Source organism: Schistocerca nitens, chromosome 4, assembly GCF_023898315.1.
Source record: "Schistocerca nitens isolate TAMUIC-IGC-003100 chromosome 4, iqSchNite1.1, whole genome shotgun sequence".
Taxonomy (NCBI): domain Eukaryota; kingdom Metazoa; phylum Arthropoda; class Insecta; order Orthoptera; family Acrididae; genus Schistocerca; species Schistocerca nitens.
The window spans coordinates 917,466,143-917,487,723 of NC_064617.1; the positions used below are offsets into that span (position 1 = coordinate 917,466,143).

The 21,581-nt window shown below is 38.1% G+C and overlaps 1 protein-coding gene across 1 annotated transcript in view; it reads left to right on the plus strand.

The window, feature by feature from the left end:
• Window positions 1–21,581, plus strand: part of LOC126253521 (uncharacterized) — a 234,646-nt gene that overhangs the window by 193,519 nt on the left and 19,546 nt on the right. Inside the window, exons 17-19 of the mRNA XM_049954898.1 lie at window positions 7,723–7,873; window positions 8,189–8,436; window positions 13,304–13,447. Coding sequence (XP_049810855.1) covers window positions 7,723–7,873; window positions 8,189–8,436; window positions 13,304–13,447 — 543 coding nt within the window. The remainder of the gene's footprint in view (window positions 1–7,722; window positions 7,874–8,188; window positions 8,437–13,303; window positions 13,448–21,581) is intronic.

A 21,581-nucleotide genomic window follows, 5' to 3' on the forward strand; every position in this document is an offset into this window, starting at 1 on the left:
CTACTTTAAAAAATAAAATATCTGGTTAAGACAAGCATATTGTGAACCGATTTTGTAAATGGAGAATATGGTATAAATTCTTCTCTACTGAATTTTTCTTTTTCCACAGTCAAAATTAAGGATGCAGCTTGTATTTGTGGCAATACAGTATATGAAGCTGTGCTCTTATGTCATTTTCCCTTATGCTATCACTCAGCACGGTGTATATTTACGGTACAGAATTGAATCGCAGGACATGTGTGTTGACACCACTAGTGTTATTCATTATTACTCCATTTAAGTTACGAAAAGTCTGCATACAATACCTATCTCATGTAGGCCCAATATTAAAAATGTCCATCTTTTATACCAATCACATACTAAAATAAATTGGTATCCTGACCTGAAATGAAGAATGTACCTTGTCCTTGATGACATCTAGCGTCTATGCAGCCAGTTTTGGATTTTTGGTGGAATGAAAAAACATGATTTATGTAACAATGCCATTTTTTAGTTTCACAAATACAGGGAAGTTGGTAGTCATAACTTGTGTCCATCACACTTCTTAACATCCAGTGTATGAAACTGTGGTTTCAACGAAATTACAAAGATTTTAGAATTTGTTCTTGTGCCAACAAATGCTAAAGTCATCACAGGTTATCTATCATAAGTGTCGGATAAAAGTAGATTGCCCTCCTTTGCTCAGGTGTGGCACATGATTGACATGCTGGCATGTCACCAGAGTTGAAGACAATTGAAAAACAGTATAACAATAGCCTACATGCATTCTTTTTTTGAAAAACAGGAACAGTGCATGCCCACCAAACCATAGAATCAACAGTCTGTCTTTGTGAGTTCCCACTTGTATCCCATTCAGGTTAGTCTAAGCAGCTCCACTCTGATGCTGTAGAGTTTTTCAGAGACATAATTATCATTCAGTATCATACAGTTTTAAACATGGTTGTTTCTCAGCAACCTTAAACAATTTTCAAACATAGGAATTATACAGCCAACTGGTCACAAGTAACTGTTTGGTACAATTGACCTGGATTTTGACACCTACCAGGGCATCATCATCAGAATGAAATTTTGAGAAACCGTAAAATTACTTTGTTAGAAAGCAGTGGTCAGAACTTAGAGCAGCTGTGCTCAAGTCAAAAATGAAATAAAATACATTCCAGCCTTGTCATGTGTGCCTAGCTAGGCACACGTGACAAGGTGGGAGTGTGTTTTATTTTATTTTGTACTTGAGCATAGCTGCTCTAAATTCTGACCATTGCTTTCTCCCAATATAATTTTATGGTTTCTCAAAATTTTATTGTGATCAAGACACCCTTAGTAGTTGTCAAAACCTAGGTCAGTTGTACCAAACAATTATTTACAACCTGTTGGCTGTATAATTCCTATGTTTGAAAAAAGATTCATTATCATCATAATATTTCATGTAATGACTTTCATTCCATTTTAAGAAGACTTGGCACCAGTATCAGAGTTTCTGCTATGCAAGTGCACAACCATCATATTAGAAGAGGGTTTTAAATGATAAGTTTTCAGTATAGTCTAGGTGCAGGTTGATACCTTGTACATGGGTAAAGAGTGTACCTAACATGTTTTATACTAGACTTTTCCCCGTGGCTTCACTCGCCTGTGCGTACCTCCTCCCATCCCCCTGTGTCTCTGCGCCATGTGCTCCCCCTGCCTCTCTGTGCACCCTTTCCTCCCCCTGCCTCCTTGTGCATCTCACCTTCCCACCTCGGCGTGCCCATCTCCTCCCCCGTTACTTTTCCTCATCCACACTACTGTGCCTTCCATGTGCCATCTGCATCCTCTCCTCTCTCTGTCCATCTCCTCCTCCCCCCCCCCCCCTCTTTCTCTCTGACTGACTCATCTTTCCCCCTATCTGTACATTTCCTCTCTCTGTACACCTTCTTCTCCATCTCTCTCTGTACATATCTTCCTCCATGCTCTGGCCATTCCTTCCTTGCCCCCTTTCTGTCCTTTCCCTTCTGTGTCCTCCTACCACTGTCCATCTCCTCCTCCTTCACATTCTCTCTGTCTGCTTCATTTTCTCCTATCTCTCACTGTCCACCACCTCGCACACCCCTCTCTCTGCTCAGATGTACTTATCCACATATGTGCCCATCCTCCACCTCTCTCTGGCCATCTCATTCTCCCCTCCTCTCTCTGTGTAACTCCTCCATCCCCTTTCTCAGTCTGTCTTCTCCTCACCCTTCTCTGTCCGTCACCTCCACCCCCCATCCCTCTCTGTCGGTCACACCCACATCCCTCTCTCAGTCCATCTCCTCCTTTATGCTCTTGGTCCATCTCCTCCTCTGTTTTTCCTCTTCCCGTCTCCTCTCCCTTTCTCTGTCCAACTCATCCCCCACCCTCTCTCACTGTCTCCTGCTCTGCTCACTGCTCAGCCATGCCAATTTACACTTGTAGCTCCTACAAAACAGGTCGTTAAAGCAGTCCGTACTACTCATAGAACATGCTTGTTTTGCAGTGCAGCCTACATGTCAACCGCCCCCCGTGCAATACTTTGCAAGTTGATAAGACAGGCCAATACTCTTATGCAAGCAGTTATTTTGCTTAGCATTGATTGATAGAGTTGTTGGATGCACTCCTCAAGGATATCGTGCCAATTCTGTCCAATTGGTGGGTTAGATCATCAAAATCCCGAAGTGGTTGGAGGGCCTTGCCCATAATGCTTCAAATGTTCTCTATTGGGAAGAGGCATGAGGACAAGCAGTAGAAGTTCTCACAATATGCAGGTGGGCATTATCTTGCTGAAATGAAAGCCCGGGATGGCTTGTTATGAAGGCCAACAAAACAGGGCATAGAATATCATTGACATACCACTTTGCCGTAGGAGTGCTGTGGAGACAACCAAAGGGATCCTGCTGTGAAAAGAAATGGTACCCCAGACCATCACTTCTGGTCATCAGACTCTATGGCAGACAAAAGTCAGGTTGATATCCCACCATTGTCTGGAGCATCTCTAGGCAAGCCTTTGGCCCATAATCTCATTGACTGAAGCAGAATTGCCGTAAGTGATGAGTCCCGCTTCGAGTTGAGCCCCGATGGCCAGCGAAGACGCATCTGGAGATGCTCCGGATAGTTGTGGGATACTAACCTGACTGCTGCCTGCCACAGGCCCTACAGCAAGGAGCGATGGTCTGGGTTGCCATTTCATTTCGTAGGAGGATGCCTTTGGTTGTCATCCGTGACACCCTTACTGCACAACAGTACATTGATGATATTTTATGCCCTGTGACAAGCCATTCTGAGCTTACATTTCAGCAAGATAATGCCCACCTGTACACGGCAAGAGATTCTACTGCTTGTCGTTGTTCTTGCCAAATGCTACTTTGGCCAGCAAGGTCACTGCATCTCTCCCCAATTGAGAATGTTTGGAGCATTTTGGGCAGGATCCTTCAGCCAGCTTGGGATTTTGACGATCTAATGGGCCAGTTGGACAGAATCTGGCACATTATCTCAGGACATCCACCTACTCTATCAATCAGTGCTGAGCCAAATAACTGCTTGCATAAAGGCCAGAGGTGGACCAATGCATTATTGACTTGCTTCATTTGTGAAACTCTTCTCTGTGGATAACTTGGTCAGTTTTTATCAATTGTAATCATTTGTTTGTCTGTACATGTACTTTTTTGTGCTTGTATATATAGAGATTACAATTTTTAATACAGTAAAATTACAGCAATCCGATATCTGTTGACCACAGCCATAACAATACTGACATACTTGACACAAACTTCTGCTCCAGAATAGAAGCTGTTTGTATTTGCTATGAAGGTTCAGCAGTTAATAAAACTTATTTACAACCAGGAGTTGAGATGCCCTTGATCTGGTTATTCTCCAGAAGAGGTCGAACAGGTCTAGTGTAGACAGTCTCTTTTGTAAATTTGTTATATCTTCTCAGTGTTCTGCTAATAAAACACAGTCTATAGTTCATTTTCCTCCACATTTTCACTGTGACAGTTCCAATTTAATTTGTTGTAATTGTAAACCTTAAGTACTTAGTTCAGGCCACAACTAATGTTGAGAATCTTCAATAATATCAGATATCACAGCCACCGGAAATCAGCTACTGACATTGATTGTTTCGAAAGGATATAGATAACAATACCCTTACAGGAGGTTCAACGGATTGCATAACATCTTGTTTTAGTGCCCTTGTGTGGGAATTGTGAAATGACTTGTGATTCAATCGAAAGTACACATTATGGGTTTGCAGATGTAGTGGGCACCCTTTCTTATCATTCTGCTGACATGAAACGTGTGTTCTGTGATAATGACCGTTAGTGGACTCCTGGAAAGATTTTCATCTTCTAAATAATTTCTTTTGTTGCGGAATTTATTTAACCAAAGACCTAGAAAACTGTAAATATTGGCATTGAGATTGGTGACATATTTCTGTACTCCCAAACTTTTTTCAGTGCAGTTCTGCATTATCGCCTAATGAACAAAACATGAGGTTATGGAATATCACATCAAAGTTCCTAGCAAACAGAACACAGCATAGCATTCTTAACAGAGAGAAATTTTCAGACAAAAAAACCTTCAGGCTTACACAAAAGGCACGGTGTAAGATCACTACCATTTGCGATATACATAGATGACCTAGTAGATAAAATATGAGGCTCCATGAGGCTAACCATAGATGATACTGTTGTACATAGAGAAATTGCAGCTCTAGAAAATTATAGTGATATGTAGGAAGTGTGAAGAGTATCAATACTTGGTGCAGTCTTGACAGTTGATCCATAACATAAACAAATGCAACATATTGCATTTAAAATAGGGGAAAGATGCATTATTATATGGTTACACGATTGCCAAACAATCACTGGAAGTTATCACATTTGTTAAATATTTGGGAGTGTGTAAAAATGATTTGTATTGGAACAACTGCATAAAACTAATCGTGGGAGAGGCAGGTGCCAGCCTGAGATTTTTTGGAAGAATCCTCAGGAGAAGTTATCTACCCCTGAAGGAGGAGCATGCAAAACACTTCTTTGATTGATACTCAAGTATTACTCATCAGTATTGGACCATTACCGAATAGAAGTAATAGAGCAAAGAAGAGCAATACATTTTGTAATATTTTTATTTAGTAAGCATGAATGCGTCTTGGCGATGGTCATTCAACTTCAGTGGTACATACTACAAGAGGTGCATTCTCCTTCATGCTGTTGTTTACTTTTAAAATTCCAAGAGCATACAATTCTTGAAGAATTAAGTAATGTAATGCTTCCTGAGACTCAACCAATATATTGCTTCCTCTTAGATAGCCCTCCTACGTGTACCTTGCAAAAAGACCATGAAGGTGAAATTAAAAAGATGTGAGCTCACATGGAGGCTTACGAACAATTGTCCTTCCCGCACACCATTCAGAACTGTAGGAAAGGGGGAAAGAGACAGTGGTACATAAGTTCACTCTGCTAGGCTTGCGAAATATAACTGTGGCTGTATAGCGTAGCAATGGAAGGAGAAGTAATTCTCAAAAATTGATTGAAATCACTCAAAAACTGTGTTATAATCAAATTCACTTTGAAATTGCAAATAAATCAATAAGAAACTTATCACCATCAGATTCGTGTTTAAATTCTGCGGCTGATACTGATTTATCGCAAGCCAATCATTATCTAAATTTTCAGTGTGACTTATGTAACAGTGGTTATTACCAGGTTAACAGAATCTTCAACACAGTAAATTGTATATTGATAAACTGCTCATTTATGGAAGATTATTTGTTCTCGAATGTATATTAGTTATGTAGAGGTGCATTGATATAAATGCAAGACCGTATAAAGGCATGTTGCTGTACACTGGATACAGTGTGTGACTTTCTTGTGAGCAATGCAACAAAGAAATACTGCATTTAATATGCTTTTTCTCCAAGAATAAAGATAAGTGAAATATTGCTGACCTTGTGCGCGCTGTCGTATTGGACCAAAGAAATACAGGGTGTTACAAAAAGGTACGGCCAAACTTTCAGGAAACATTCCTCACACACAAATAAAGAAAAGATGTTATGTGGACATGTGTCCAGAAACGCTTAATTTCCATGTTAGAGCTCATTTTAGTTTCGTCAGTATGTACTGTACTTCCTCGATTCACTGCCAGTTGGCCCAATTGAAGGAAGGTAATGTTCACTTGGGTGCTTGTGTTGACATGCGACTCATTGCTCTACAGTACTAGCATCAAGCACATCAGTATGTAGCATCAACAGGTTAGTGTTCATCACGAACGTGGTTTTGCAGTCAGTGCAATGTTTACAAATGCGGAGTTGGCAGATGCCCATTTGATGTATGGATTAGCATGGGGCAATAGCCGTGGTGCGATATGTCTGTATCGAGACAGATTTCCAGAACGAAGGTGTCCCGACATGAAGATGTTCGAAGCAATTGATCGGCGTCTAAGGGAGCACGGAACATTCCAGCCTATGACTCGTGACTGGGGAAGACCTAGAACAACGAGGACAACTGCAATGGACGAGGCAATTCTTCGTGCAGTTGACGATAACCCTAATGTCAGCGTCAGAGAAGTTGCTGCTGTACAAGGTAACGTTGACCACGTCAGTGTATGGAGAGTGCTACGGGAGAACCAGTTGTTTCCATACCATGTACAGCATGTGCAGGCACTATCAGCAGCTGATTGACCTCCATGGGTACACTTCTGCGAATGGTTCATCCAACAATGTGTCAATTCTCATTTCAGTGCAAATGTTCTCTTTACGGATGAGACTTCATTCCAACGTGATCAAATTGTAAATTTTCACAATCAACATGTGTGGGCTGATGAGAATCCACACACAATTGTGCAATCACATCATCAACACAGATTTTCTGTGAACGTTTGGGCAGGAATTGTTGGTGATGTCTTGATTGGGCCCCATGTTCTTCCACCTACGCTCAATGGAGCACGTTATCATGATTTCATACAGGATACTCTACCTATGCTGCTAGAACATGTGCCTTTACAAGTATGACACAACATGTGGTTCATGCACGATGGAGCTCCTGCACATTTCAGTCGAAGTGTTCGTACGCTTCTCAACAACAGATTCGGTGACCGATGGATTGGTAGAGGCGGACCAATTCCATGGCATCCACACTCTCCTGACCTCAACCCTCTTGACTTTCATTTATGGGGGCATTTAAAAGCTCTTGTCTACGCAACCCCAGTACCAAATGTAGAGACTCTTTGTGCTCGTATTGTGGACGGCTGTGATACAATACGCCATTCTCCAGGGCTGCATCAGCACATCAGGGATTCCATGCGACGGAGGGTGGATGCATGTATCCTCGCTAACGGAGGACATTTTGAACATTTCCTGTAACAAAGTGTTTGATGTCACACTGGCACATTCTGTTGCTGTGTGTTTCCATTCCATGATTAATGTGACTTAAAGAGAAGTAATAAAATGAGCTCTAACATGGAAAGTAAGCGTTTCCGGACACATGTCCACATAACATATTTTCTTTCTTTGTGTGTGAGGAATGTTTCCTGAAAGTTTGGCCGTATCTTTTTGTAACACCCTGTATAAATAGTGAGTACAGTACCACATCATTCTAATCTTCTGTTAAATCTGCTTTTTAAATTGTGCTTCATTGAGCTGAAAGTTGTTTTCACCAAATGACAGTTAATTACCAATAGTTATTATTTAAAACTTTGGTCTTAATTAGGTTGGCACTAACTTTTGCTTTTTCTTTACAGTGCCAAGGAACGAATTCAGTTGACATGCTGTATAGTTGATGAAGCAACACAGTGTAGTGAACCAGAGTCCCTAATACCATTACTTCTTGGCATTAATTGCTTGGTGTTAGTGGGTGATCCAGAACAACTTCCAGCCACTGTCATTTCACAGGTGTGCCTCATTTTACAACTGCTTTGAAATTGTGGGTGAACCTTCAGTGTTAACATGATTTTACTTTAGCTTCATCATTAAATTTATTCACAACTGACTTTTACGCGTAACTTTTTAGCTTTTGTTGTTAGTAATGATTAATGCTAGGTTTTAAGTGTGGAATTTCTTACATTACTCATACAAATCTGTAGTTTATCTATAGTCCTCACTGTAGAGTATTTAATTCTCCAGAAATATTTATATCTACTGTGAATTTTCAATAATTAAATATATGTATCTTTAAACAAAAACTTTAACTTAATCTTGCAATTTCAGGAAGCAAAGAAGCTTGGTCTTGGACAATCTATGTTTGCTCGTCTCCGTAGCTGTTTTGAGAGCCAAGAGAAGACTGCTGTGCAGATGCTGAATGTACAATACAGGATGCATCCAGAAATTTGTCTTTGGCCAAATCAATATTTCTACATGAATCAGTTGGAGAATTCACCTGGCATAGCAGAACGACGGCGCAGTCCTTTGTTACCATATGTCATTCTCTCTCTCCAGCACACTCAAGACAGATCTGGGTAATTCTGTTTTTTGCTCAAAAAAATTAAATTATGTTATTCCAAGTGGAGTGGGTAACTTATTGACAAAAGCCATATGTTGTATCTAACCACAATCTTGTGAGGTGGTTGGGTATTAAAAGTACAGATATTGGTCATGTGGTCATTGGGCACCGTTTCAATTTATTGATGTGATAAAATGAGAAAGACATTCCAGATTTCTGGTAAAATTACTCATTTTTAAAACTTCAATTTGTAAGGTAAGTAAGCTAGTTCTTTTGTGACGATAATTGAAAACATTAAAAGTAGGTAGTAAAATGTATAAAATATTCAGTTTTTAAAGAAGATGATTTTTGTAGTACTTTTTTGCCATAAGAGTTTGATATATAACACACAACGCACATGTGTTTGAGGAAATTCATGACATGTTATTTGTTCCTAAGTGAACCAAGAGGCAGTACCACACCATTTTGCCACTTCACATCCCTATGCACTGAGTGTCCTTCTGCCAGAGGCCCTTCCACTCTGAAATTCAAACTCGTAGGTTAGTTCTACCATAAGTTGGCTTGCGTGAAACAATTGACTGCTTCGATCAGTTTTGTTTCCTGCTGCAATCAACATGCATTGTTATATTTTCTGATTGTGTTTGTTGGTTTTCTTGGAACCATTTGCAGCATAGCTTCGTTTATTTACAACCAAGACCAAGATTGTTTATTGTTTTGTGCAGTTTGCGGTGTATTGTTGCACATGATGCCTAAGATTTGTTGCTCCAACTGTAAATAGCATCACCAGGGCAATAGGTACACAGAAAATTATACTTCAACAAATTTTTCATCGTTATCAAAAGACAGTAAACTCGCAGGAAAGGAATCACTGCCAAGTGTTCTGAGAATGGAACTTAATTTTGGCAGTAGTGAAAACTGACAGTATTTTATCAGTCAGAGGGTTCATAGGATGCTATTTAGAATGTTGGTACACTGTCACAAAAAAAATCTGTCAATTTTATATGCAAAAGTTGCAGTGGAGTGCAACATGTGAATCCCAATAAAGGCAATGCTACAAAGTTGTTAGTACTACACAGTAAATGCAACCAGAGTAGGCCATACATGGCATCAACAGTCATAAATAAAAGTAAGACGTAAATGTCAGAGTAGCCTTAGGTATGTGCTGTACTGCAAGTGAGGAAAAGTAGCGAGAACATTTTATGCTGTGATGAATCTACCCCTCCCCCAGAAAAATTTGTAAGGTATTATGACTGTTGTGTAATGGTATAAAAAGAAGAAACAGAATCATCAATAATAAAAGTTGCTGTACAGTGAATTGCTGAAAATGATGGTGATAGAAACATACAGTGTGCTTTTGATGATAGTTAGAAGAAATAAGATCATACTTGACTGACTAGAGTAGTTAGTGCAGCATATTTTGACTCTGGCAAAGTATTAGATGTTGAAATTGCTAGCCAATTTTGTCACAGTTCTGTATCATGATTAATTAAGTTGTTAGCATGTTTAATAGATCACGTGGATTATGGTACATGAAGTACTTTGGAGATGGTGGTAACAGTAAAGCATGCCCTGATGTTCAAAATTCTGCACTGTATGAAGGTAACATATTCTGCAGAAGTGGCAGTGTGTAAGGCACTTGCACAAAAGTTTTGCAACTTGAGGTAGAAAGTTAAGGCAAGATAAACAGATACAGAAATTCAGGATGTGCAGACATATTATGGCCTGGTTATGAAAAGGAATACAGGGAACTTGAAAAAAAGATGAGGTTAGCAGTATGAGTCTCATATTTCTACAAGGTATCCATAGATGACAATACTGTTCACTATGTGTGTTCAAAAGAATATGAATCACGGTGAGTGTGCAAAGGTCAATTGATGGTGGTAAATATAATCTTCACAGGCATTCTCTGCCATTATCTGTAATGGTAGACTTCTGCTTTGCTAATGAACATGTTTTTGTTGATTGTATAGGACAAATTGTAGAAACGGCATGAAACATCTTAGGTTGCTATTTAATTTATTTTTTATTGTGTGCCTAGTTTCAGTCAAACAACATTATTAAGCACAGATATTTTACAGCAAAAGTTACACGTACCGAGTGTTCAGAAATTGCCATTACAAACTTCTAGGACTTGTAGAGGGGAGTGAGTACATAATATTGTGAATATTAATCCATATCCAAAAATGAACCATTTCTATTCAGTGACAGTTCCAATTCAGATGTGTAATGTGTCCACGTCTGCTGAGGGAAAAAGAAAAGTCTCAGAGGTAGTGTGATTGCTGCATTTAACTCCAATGGCTACTTCTTGTGGGTTCATATGCAAAGATTAATTTATGAGACTCCTCTAGAGACAGAGGAAGATCTGCTGGCATGAGTTCTGGCTGCTGCACTAGAAATTGAAGACACATCATGTGGGATGGAGTGTTTACCAGAACATGCTTTGTAGGTACAATGCCTGTAACAACATTGGTGGTCACCACATCGGGCCACTGCTATAATGCATCATTACTATTCTGTACGTACAGTATGCTGGTTTCTTCAGTTCTTCACACTGAAGTGGATGAGTTAAACATAGAAATAACATGTTTCTAGACATGGGTTCCTATACAAAATATTATGTACTCACTCCCCTCCCCAAGTCCTGGAAGTTACATAATAAAGACTAAATTAAACGGCAGCTTAAGGTGGTATATAATAGCATAACTACAACTTTGTAATGAAAGTGCAGTGTTTTTATGGCAGTACCCCAAACCCAAAAAGGAGTTTTGAACAATGTATACAGAAAAGACTGCCAAACCCACTTTCTATTGTTCTTTATTATGCAGTTACATGTTGCAGTGATGGTGTGTAAAGCAGAAAATATATTTTGAAAAAGACAACAATGTATTGCCTGGTGTGACCTGCATGGAAGCCTGGCAGGCTTATAAAACACCATGGCATTATTGCAAAATTATTGTAAAATCATTTCAAAAATGTGTTAGTAATTGAATAAACTAACTACAAATATTAAAAATTTTTCAAATCCTTCTGATTGAAATGTAACTGCTCATTATTTTTATCATCATTGTGATAAATTATTGTTTCAGACACCTACATATCTGCTAGCATGACCTGCATGTTTAATGAAAAAATTTCCCATAGTTCTGAAGAAAATTGTAGCTATGGCAGCATGTGTGTACAAAAAGTCAGTGAAAATGTTAAGAAATGACATTCTGTGCAAAAATGTATCTTCTGTATTTTTACAACTACAAATATCATGAATCTTAACTATGAACCCGTCAGGATCAAAAATATTTATGAATTTTATGCAGAAGTTTTGACAGCAGAAAATGAAACGTCACGCATTGTCTGTCTTGTTTCCATTAGGCTGCTTTGCATCTTAACCTGTTGAGGTAACTGTCTGCTGCATCTTCAGTTGATAGAATAGCTGGGTTTTCTTGTAAATTAACAAGTTCCTTTGGACTGAGCTCCACTTTATTGGGAATGGTTCATTTACTATATGGACGATTTGAAATATTACGGTTCTGGTCTCAGATTCTGTCAATAAGTCACAAGTATAGTCAGTATGTATTTTGATTTCAATGCAATATAACTTGGCACTTAACATTAATAATACATAATTGCTCAAAAATGCAAGAGTTAATGGTAATCACATCAAAAGGAAAATTGAGAAATTATAAAATTATGGGACACAATTGCTGGCAAGTAGTTACCTGTAGGAGGTTGATAAATTTAGTAATGCCAGTAGACACACATAGAAGTACACAGAACTATCCTAGTGTTCAAAACTATTTATTCCTTCATTGGGAAGAAGAGGGGGTTAGGTTGGGGAAGGAAGAAAGGAAGAGCAGGTCACTCAAAGCCCAGTGTGAGAGACGCATGCTGGCTTCTGAAAGCTAGGACAGTGTCTTGTGTCAGTGGACAGTAATAATTATTCACCTTCTGAGAATTAACAGCAAGACATTCAACAGGTAGCTGTATACACAGAACCGACCAAGACAATACAGTGGTGAGGCAGGACTAACGCTCCTGTCCAGCCACATGAATTTAAGTTTTCCACGGTTTAAGGCAAATTCTGAGATGATTACTGTGAAAAGGGCTCAATCAAATTCCTTCTCCAGCTTTACTGATCCAATCTTGTTCTCCATCTTTAAGGACCTCATTACAGATGGCCAAACACTAATTTCCTATTTCTTTTCTACATGCACAGGTTCATTTATTTGATACATGTGAGAGTGGGTGGAGGAGGACAGATATGTGGAATATGGGTAGGGTATGGTACTGATTTTCATGTAATTATTTTGTCCTTAAAGGAATCTTGAAATTGCAGTCACATAGTTCTTAAATCTTCATTTTTCATTATTTTGGGGAGGTTCTGTAGTCATATTATGGTATATACATGGATCCATGCAGGGGCAGTTAGCAGTTGGCTGCTCCATAGATTCCTTGGCCATGTACTCATTTGCCAACTTCCAGAACCATTTACAATGTACACCGCAGGGTTATGTGCAATCCACATGGCAATGGAACAGAGGAATCATGGTATAAAGAGAAATTTTCTTATCTGCTCCAGTTCCTGTGATGCTCTCCAACTTATTTAACATCTTTTGTAGTCACCATATCAGTTTTCCTACATACAAAATATGTTTGAAGTACAGTGAAATATTTTTTGTGAGCTGTAAAGCTTATACCTTCCTTTTGAGCAAGTGTTTTTAATAGTGTATTCAACAGAGTAAAAATGCAGTTACCATTAATTATTGAAGAGGCCCCAACTTCTGCAGTCTGCTGTTAGTGGGAAAATTAAATTGCAGTGAAAAAAAATGCAATTGACTGGGAGGAGAACATCTTTAATCCACAATTTTGTGTGTGTGTGTGTTTTGCAGGCAGATAAGGAATCCCGGTGAGGCAGCATTTGTAACAAAACTCGCAAGACTGGTTGTTAATTCCACTTCAAGGAAAATGCGTGTAGGAATAATTGCTCCCTACAACAAACAACGTCAAGAGATTTTTAGTCAGTTTCAAAGTTGGTAAGTAAAATGCTGATTAGTAGTTCTGAAAGCTTTTACATCGGCTCTCTATTGATTAATCCTCATTCTGTCCATTCATTCTTCGACAAACGTTGTCAGCAAATATGTGCACTGTCAGTACACTGCGAACTATAACAGTGTTATTGAATCTGTAGGCTATTGGCAACCTTCTTATTTAGCATATGATTATTCACACATGTCAGATTCACGTTTTTACATTAAAATTGAATGTCTTTAACATCATTATTTATTTAACATTATTATATGTAGGGCCTATGTATTATGTGTTTAATGTCACCTACATTATAATGTCATTCTCTTGCACTTTTTTGTATAATAAATTCAGGTTAATTCATTCTGTTATATCTACAGTGGAATGTGTGAAGATAACCACTAACTGTGTAGTGGAGACATTGTGCAGTAGATAGGCATATTGACTAGAAATTGAGCATGATGCTTCAATTTTTCTTCTGAACACATTTACAAACACAGTTACATTGCATTCACACATTGGCATAGCTGGAGCAGTTAGTTCTGATGGGGTGAGTTAGATGTACAAGGCAGAGAGAGGCAAAGGCAAGGAGCAGCCATTCCACAACCGCCTGTAAATTGCTTAAATGAGCAACCGGAAAATAATCCTGATAAATAATCCTAATGTGTTACTTCTAATATCCAGTCCCCTTGTCTACTTTTCAGCTTACCATGGCTGAAAAATAAATTCCTATTCACTACTTTGAAGGGAGTGAACAAATAATGATGAAAATGAAAATTTCAAGTTCTTGTAGTCTATACTAATATTGAAAGGGGAGATGTTAGCAAAAATTATAAAGTTCTCGACTGATTTACTTCAGTTATATTCCAGTAAACATTTAGACTGACTGTAAGCTTTCCCCCCCACCACCCCCCCACCCCCCACCCACCCACCCACACACACACACACACACTCAAATAACAGTGAACAGGTCTTTTGTTAAAAACCATGAGGAAGAAATTCTGTGCTGTGATTATGGTGGCTTCGTTTTCTTTCTTGCAGTTGGTTTTAATTACGATAGCAGGGCATTCAAATCATTATACAAATTGTTTCCCCCTTATACAGGGTGTAACAGAATGATGTTTTTAAAAATTTGGGATATTGTACAGGTTGAAATTTTGAACATTTTAATATTAGGAACCTTTGCCAGAAATGTGAAATGAAGTTTCTACAGCCGCCTCAGGGCTGTTGAAAATTCACGCACTATTTGTATGTGAAGTTACCAGGTGAAATTCTTAGTGAAAATTTGAGCTGGTATTCTTGAACCCTAGTGGACAACGTATTGCATCAGATATTTGAATGGTGCCTTATATTTGAACTTGCTGGACAATTGTTTACCTGCGCTTCTCGAGAAAATTTGTTAGCAACTGCACACTAGCATACAGTTTCAGAACGATGGTGCTCCCACGCACATTATACGTCAGGTCAGGGAATATCTCACAGAAAACTTCAGGCAGAGAGTAATTAGAAGGGAATGACCAGTCTCTTGGCCTGTGTGCTCCCCTGATGTCACTCATCATTACTTTTTCCTATGGAGTTACATGAAGTCAGTTGTGTTCCCAACACCAATAGGAACAGTACCTGAGTGTACTGAGTGCAGTCTGTACAGTGTTTGATACCATCAGAAGGGAGTGCCAGATCTTGCAGAGACTCAGACAAAGATGGTTTGTCATTGCGTTACGTAACAAAGTTGATTTTCACTACATTGAACATTTATTTTATAGTAGTGAAGCCACAGATTCAATATACAGTATCTGATTGTGCTCTACTGTCAATAAACATTTTCCAAGCTACAGTTTTCTGTTGTTTCATTTAGCCTACCAAATACGTAAAAAGTGCATAGTGCCATAGAAACTTTATTTTACATTTCCAGCTATAGCCTCCTTGTATCAGAAGGTTAAAAATTAAGTCCTCTGCAGCCTCCCACATTTTTATAATATTGTTGTTACACCCTACATTATATTTCTCCGTATGTATAATATTAAACAGAAACTGTATAAACAAGAATTTGCTGTTTTGTTACTTTCTCACACTCGTTTTCAACAGACTATCTGTATGTTAGGATGATTGTATTTATGGCTAGTCGGCTTATGGTTAGAATACTACTACATAACCTGAATTGTCTAAACTTTGGATTCATCTGAAATGAACAATATTATTTTGAAAAAAAGTACTAGGAGAATTTAAGGAATACCAATCAATTGATACCGTTGTCGCCACAAAGATGCAGTTCAGTATGCGCAAGAATTTCCAAAATTTCGAGTAACTATAGGAGTAGCAGTGGAGACAGAATATTAGGATTAAAGCAGCTTTAACCTAGCAACAGTCCATATTCTGATATGACCACTTTCAGCACTGGTCCAACCGTTGGTACATTATTTCATGATGTGATGCAGTTTACAACCCAGAAGAATTTTATGGAAATTAAAAACATGTGCTTGTGAAAGTATATACAGTTACATCCATTTCTCTGACTTGCATAAGTGGGAATTGCCAGTCCATTACATCGTTCAGTACTGGTGTGCTCTAGTGCACTAGTTGCTTCCCTACACCTACCTCTAGTGAACGCATCCTCCCTCAAAATATCAGCTTCTTACTCTTCACTATTTAACTATGCCTCTGCCCACATCACTAGTTTAGACTGATTTGTAGTTTATGAGTCGATGAATCTTATTTCTCACTTTCCTCTCAACAGTCTCTCTCTTCCTGAATGTTACCTAGTTCTGAAACCACTCTCAAAATTCTTATTTCACAGTGGCCAAAGTGTTACTAATCTTTTCAGTACTAGTGTGGGTTCTCTGGTTTTGCAATTCTGTTCTCCTTCCCTTGCTGTCCTCCTCCCTCCCTTCCTCTCCCACTGTCTTGTGGTGAAGCAAGTGTCTTTGTTGCCTAGAACCAGTTTCTAGTTGGAAGGAGAGGGTGTGTGTGTGTGTGTGTGTGTGTGTGTGTGTGTGTGTGTGTGTGTGTGTGTGAGAGAGAGAGAGAGAGAGAGAGAGAGAGACTTCCCCTACTCCACCAACCAGCCCCAAAGTCGAACCAAGCACACACCTCTCAGAGTTCTTGTGGCCGACAAAGTTATGTAGCTAGGTAACATAAAATTTTCATATTCTTATAATTCTGTAATTTGTAAGCAGAATGGTGGGAATGTAAGAAATATGGACTGAGCATCATCAAACAAAAAATTACCCAAAAATCACGATTATGAAATTTTACATCCAACAGGGTTTAAAGATACTGAGTCAAAAGTTTAATAAAACATGTAATTTGATGTAAAAGTGTGATGTAGAAATGTTATGTATAATTAATTTTAATAATTTACAAGTTTTTTAAATTTTGAACTAAAAGTCGTATAAAGATAGTAAACTCATGTTCAGAAAAAACACCTTGAACAGCTAGAGATAGGACATCCTGTTCATAGGACATGTACGATAGTATGTTCTGCAGAAATGATTAGCATTTCAATCACCTAAGTTCAGCTCATGTCCGGATGCCTAGTAGGCACAGGGTCCGCCATCGGCCCTGAAAACTTGTTCCGTGTAGAATGGCATCGACACATATAAGGTACAAATGACATCCAGTGGTTTAGCCATCTGTGCTGTATTCACATGGTACCAAAGTTCATCAGTGGTGCTTGGCAATTGGTCACAGCACTGAACCCGCTGTTTCACCGTATCCCACACACTTTCAACTGGCGATAAGCCTGGTGATCTGGCAGGCCAGGGCAAAAGCAGCAACATGTGGTCGTGGATGTCTTGCTGAAAAATGGTGTCTGGGGTGCTGTGCATGGCTACGGGTTGCAATATGTCACATAGGTCACTCTGGTCACAGTGGCCTGGACATGGACCAACTGTGATTTGTGGTTGTACCAAATGGCACTCCTATGAATCTAGAACTGTACAGTGTACAAAGTGTATTGGACATTCATTAATTACTATACACATTCCTTGAATTTTTTCTTTTTTTTTTCAGACATCATTTTAACAAAAGATAAAATTATACGATATTTTTGTACTCTACATATTTTATAAAAATGGTCTTAATCGGTGAGGCAGTTTTGTTTTTCTAGGTGTTCCCTTACTGTAAAGAAGCAATGCTCGACCAAGTAATCCTTCACAGTTGATGTGTACTTGTTTAAGTCCATTATTATTTGATGCCAGGGTGGAGTGAGCTTTTTTGTAATAGCACTGTGTTTGTCTGTTATACATGTGCATCATTTATTTGTCTTGTGTGGTAGCTATGTACAGATTCATTAAGGGTGATGCTCGGACTGCCACTGTTTACTTTTTCTTTTATAATAATTACATTTTCAAGCATATAAATACATGGAAGTGGTAGTATTTTATGTTTCCTGAATAGTGGGTTGCATGATGATCTTTTATCTAACCCTTCCATTAATCTAATAATCTTGCTCTTCAATCTAAATTATTTCTGACTAGCTCCATAATCTCCCCAAAACACTACACCATATTTCAATATTGAATGAACATAAGCAAAATATATGGTGCTGAGATTATCATGTGATATACAGTTTCTTATTATGCTCATTACAAAACATGTTTTGCTCAATTTTTTGGTCACATATTCCACTTATGTACCCCATTTCATGTTTTGTTGAATACCTATACTGAGAAATTTTGTACTCCCTGTTTTTTAATTTTTTGTCCACTTATTTCTGCAGGAGGATTATCTTGTGTCATATTCTGGGTGGTGAAAATATCCATTGCAACAGTTTTTTCTAGATTTGTAATGAAACTGTTTGCGTCAAAGTACTGTACTAGCTTCTCTGTGGTGGTCTTAATGTCATTTTTCAAAGTTCTCCATGCTACTTCCTGTAAGTAAGACGCTAGTGTCATCTGCAAATTGATATCACTTACTGTTTTTACTGTTTGTATGTAAATCGTTTACATATAGTAAGAACAGAAGTTGACGCAATATGGAACCATGGGGAACTCCATGTTTGACCACTAATAAATCTGACTGATGAGTTTTGACCATACCATTTACTTCACGTGTTATCTCTATGAGCTGTTTTCTTTCATGGAGGTATGCTTTAATCCAGTTATGCAATGCTCCCCTAATAGCCCAGTTCTGAATCTTACCTAGTAATTTATTGTGATTGATGGTATCAAACACTTTTGACGACTCTAGGAATATACTTGAGGTACGTTGCTGCCTATCTAGGGCCTGTAGAGTTTCATAAAAAAAGAAAAGATTGCTGTTTCAGTATACTGATTTCTCCTAAGACCATGTTGTGATGCCGTTAGTATATTATATTTATTTATGAAATTTAACAATCTTTTATAAAAGAGTTTCTCTAGAATTTTAGAAAACACAGACAGTAGAGAAACTGGTCTATAGTTTGACACCTCTTCCTGGCTTCCTTTTTTTGTGTAATGGTTTAACTTAAGTAATTTTTAAACATGTTGAAAAGCTGCCAGTTGAGGATAGGTTTACAAGATACATCAGTGGTTCAGAAATGAAGTCTACACAGTTTCTTACAACAAAATCTGGTATGTTATCTATTCCTGATGAATGTTTTGATTTGAGAAGCTTGATTTCTTGCTGTACTTCCAGTGTATTAGTTAGTATGAGAAATCTTGTATTTGGTACCTGTTCAATTTTTGATGTTATTTGTGAGGAATTTTTATGGGTGACCATTTGCTCAATAAGTTTTTCTGCTACATTTACAAAATAACTGTTAAATGTATTAGCTACCTCCTTTGATTTGCAGATAGTGTGCAAATTTTCATTCAACTGTATATTATTAGTTTTCATTTTGTTTCAAGAACTGGCATTAAATGACGGCTCTAGGAATATACTACAAACTCTTACATATCGCTCATAGGCATTGTGAAGATAAGATTAGAATAATTACAGCTCACTCAGAGGCATTAAGACAATCATTTTTCCTGCCCTCCATACATGAATGGAACAGTAAGACACCCTAATAACAGATGAAGTGGGACATATCCTCTGCCATACACATCATGGTGATTTTCAGCGTACAGATGCAGATGTAGACGTAGATGCCCTTTCATAGCTACTTGTCGTAGACAGCAAAAGAACCATAACCATTTTTTGAAAACATTTTATTTTAAGTAAACAGTACAAAGTAAACTGGGAGAGATAAACATGTAAAACCGTATTCCTTTGCCTCAGTTTTTTTCTTTTTGTCTAATTTCTATTTTTTGACATAAACATGCATTGTCACATTTACATCATTTTCTGTTTTTGTAGTTAATGTTTCCTCTGCTAGTAGTTTCTTCATTAGTTGGTAGTATATTTACCTGTAAAATCTCTTCTACTTCTTTCTGGTAATTTCACTTCTTTCCTTGCCATTACTAGGCTCATTACTGCCTCCAAAATCAGTTCCAGAGGATGGAAGACATAAGAGTTGGAACAGATTCAGACATCAACTTGCATTTTGCAGGAAGATTCAACAGTTCACATTCTAGATCCCTTTCATAATCCAAATCAGATAAATACAGGTGTTTCAAATTGAACATACTGGATTTAAGGTGTTGTAGCATTTATTACGTTCAACTTACAATTGTAAATAATACACCAAATGAAAGAGCAACTCAAACAGTTTTGTTGTTATACCTGTGCGCAATGGGAAGAGTATGGAATGACAAAAAGTGACTGAAAAATGTGTTGAACGAGTGTGAGTCTTTCATGCTTAGCCCCAAAAAAATACCCTCACAGAAAGTTTATGGGCCTTTCTTTTTCGGTGAATCAACTGTAACTGATGTTTCTTATCTTGATGTGCTACAGCTATGGCCCGTGCCTCAAAGGGAAGAAGCTGAACAGCACATCTTTATTTGGGAGCAAGATGATGCGTCACCTCACTGGCATAACTCAGTACGCGACTGGTTAAATGACGTTGTATCCTACCAGTGGATTGGCCACAAGGGGCTGGTTGACACAACATTGTATGCATGACCTCCACGTTCACACACCATCTGACGCAATCATGTGTATATGCCTCCGATACCAGCTGATCTGTCCGACTTTAGAAATAATGCTGTTGCAACAGTTACTCATGACACATGGATCAAGGTTTGGGAACAAGTAACAAGAATGCAAGTAGATGTAATCCATCAACTGAAGACAGGGTTCATTTCTGGTGGGGGGGATCATTATTAATGGAATTCTACAAGATCTTCTTACTCGTATATGTTAATCATCTTCCACTTCATACACATCAGTCAGAATTAGTTCTATTTGCAGATGGGTAAGTATAATAATCAGTCCCAATAACATACATCAACAGAGAAGATCATAAAAATTTGTTTAGCCGGATTATTAACTGGTTTTCTGTAAATGGCCCCTCTCTTAAATTGAATAAAAGGCAGCATATTCATTTCTCTCATCAAAGGGTCCAGCACTGGTGATACATTTAAAGTGTGGAAGGGAGTTAATAAACAAGACAAAATCTTCAACATTTTTGGGTGTATTATGGACAATGATTTAAAATGTAAGAAAAATGCCTTTTACAGCATCCTAAACAACTCTGTTCAGCCGGTTTTGCACCTTGTGTTATAGCAAGCTTGTGAAAGAAACAAATAAGTATATACTTTGCTATTGTTCTGTGAGTAATGTCATGCAGAATTGTATTGAGGGGCAAATCATCTTAAGAAAGGAACATTGTACAAAAGCATGCTATAACAATAGTGTGTGGTGCTAACCCTCAATCATATTGTAGACAACTGTTTAAGGAGTTGGATCATTTAATTACAGTATCACTGTACATTTAATTCTTGTAAGTAACCAATTAGAGTTCAGAAGTAGTTATGACACCCATAACGACAATATTACAAGAAAAATTTCCTTCATTACTCTCCATTAAAACTGACATTAGCTCAGAAAGCGGATGAATAATTCTGCTGCCCAAATCTGTGGTCATTTTCCCAATTATATTAAATGCCTGATAGATAACAAAGCTAAATTTGAAATTAATCTGAGGAAGTTCTTTCTGGGCAACTCCTAGTCCATTGACATTGTTTTACTTAGAGATTTGTAGCTTATTTAGTGTAAAAGTGTTACATGTTTACTTGTGTTGTTAATCTAAATATTGTTTTGTGTTATGTGAACTAGTCTGTA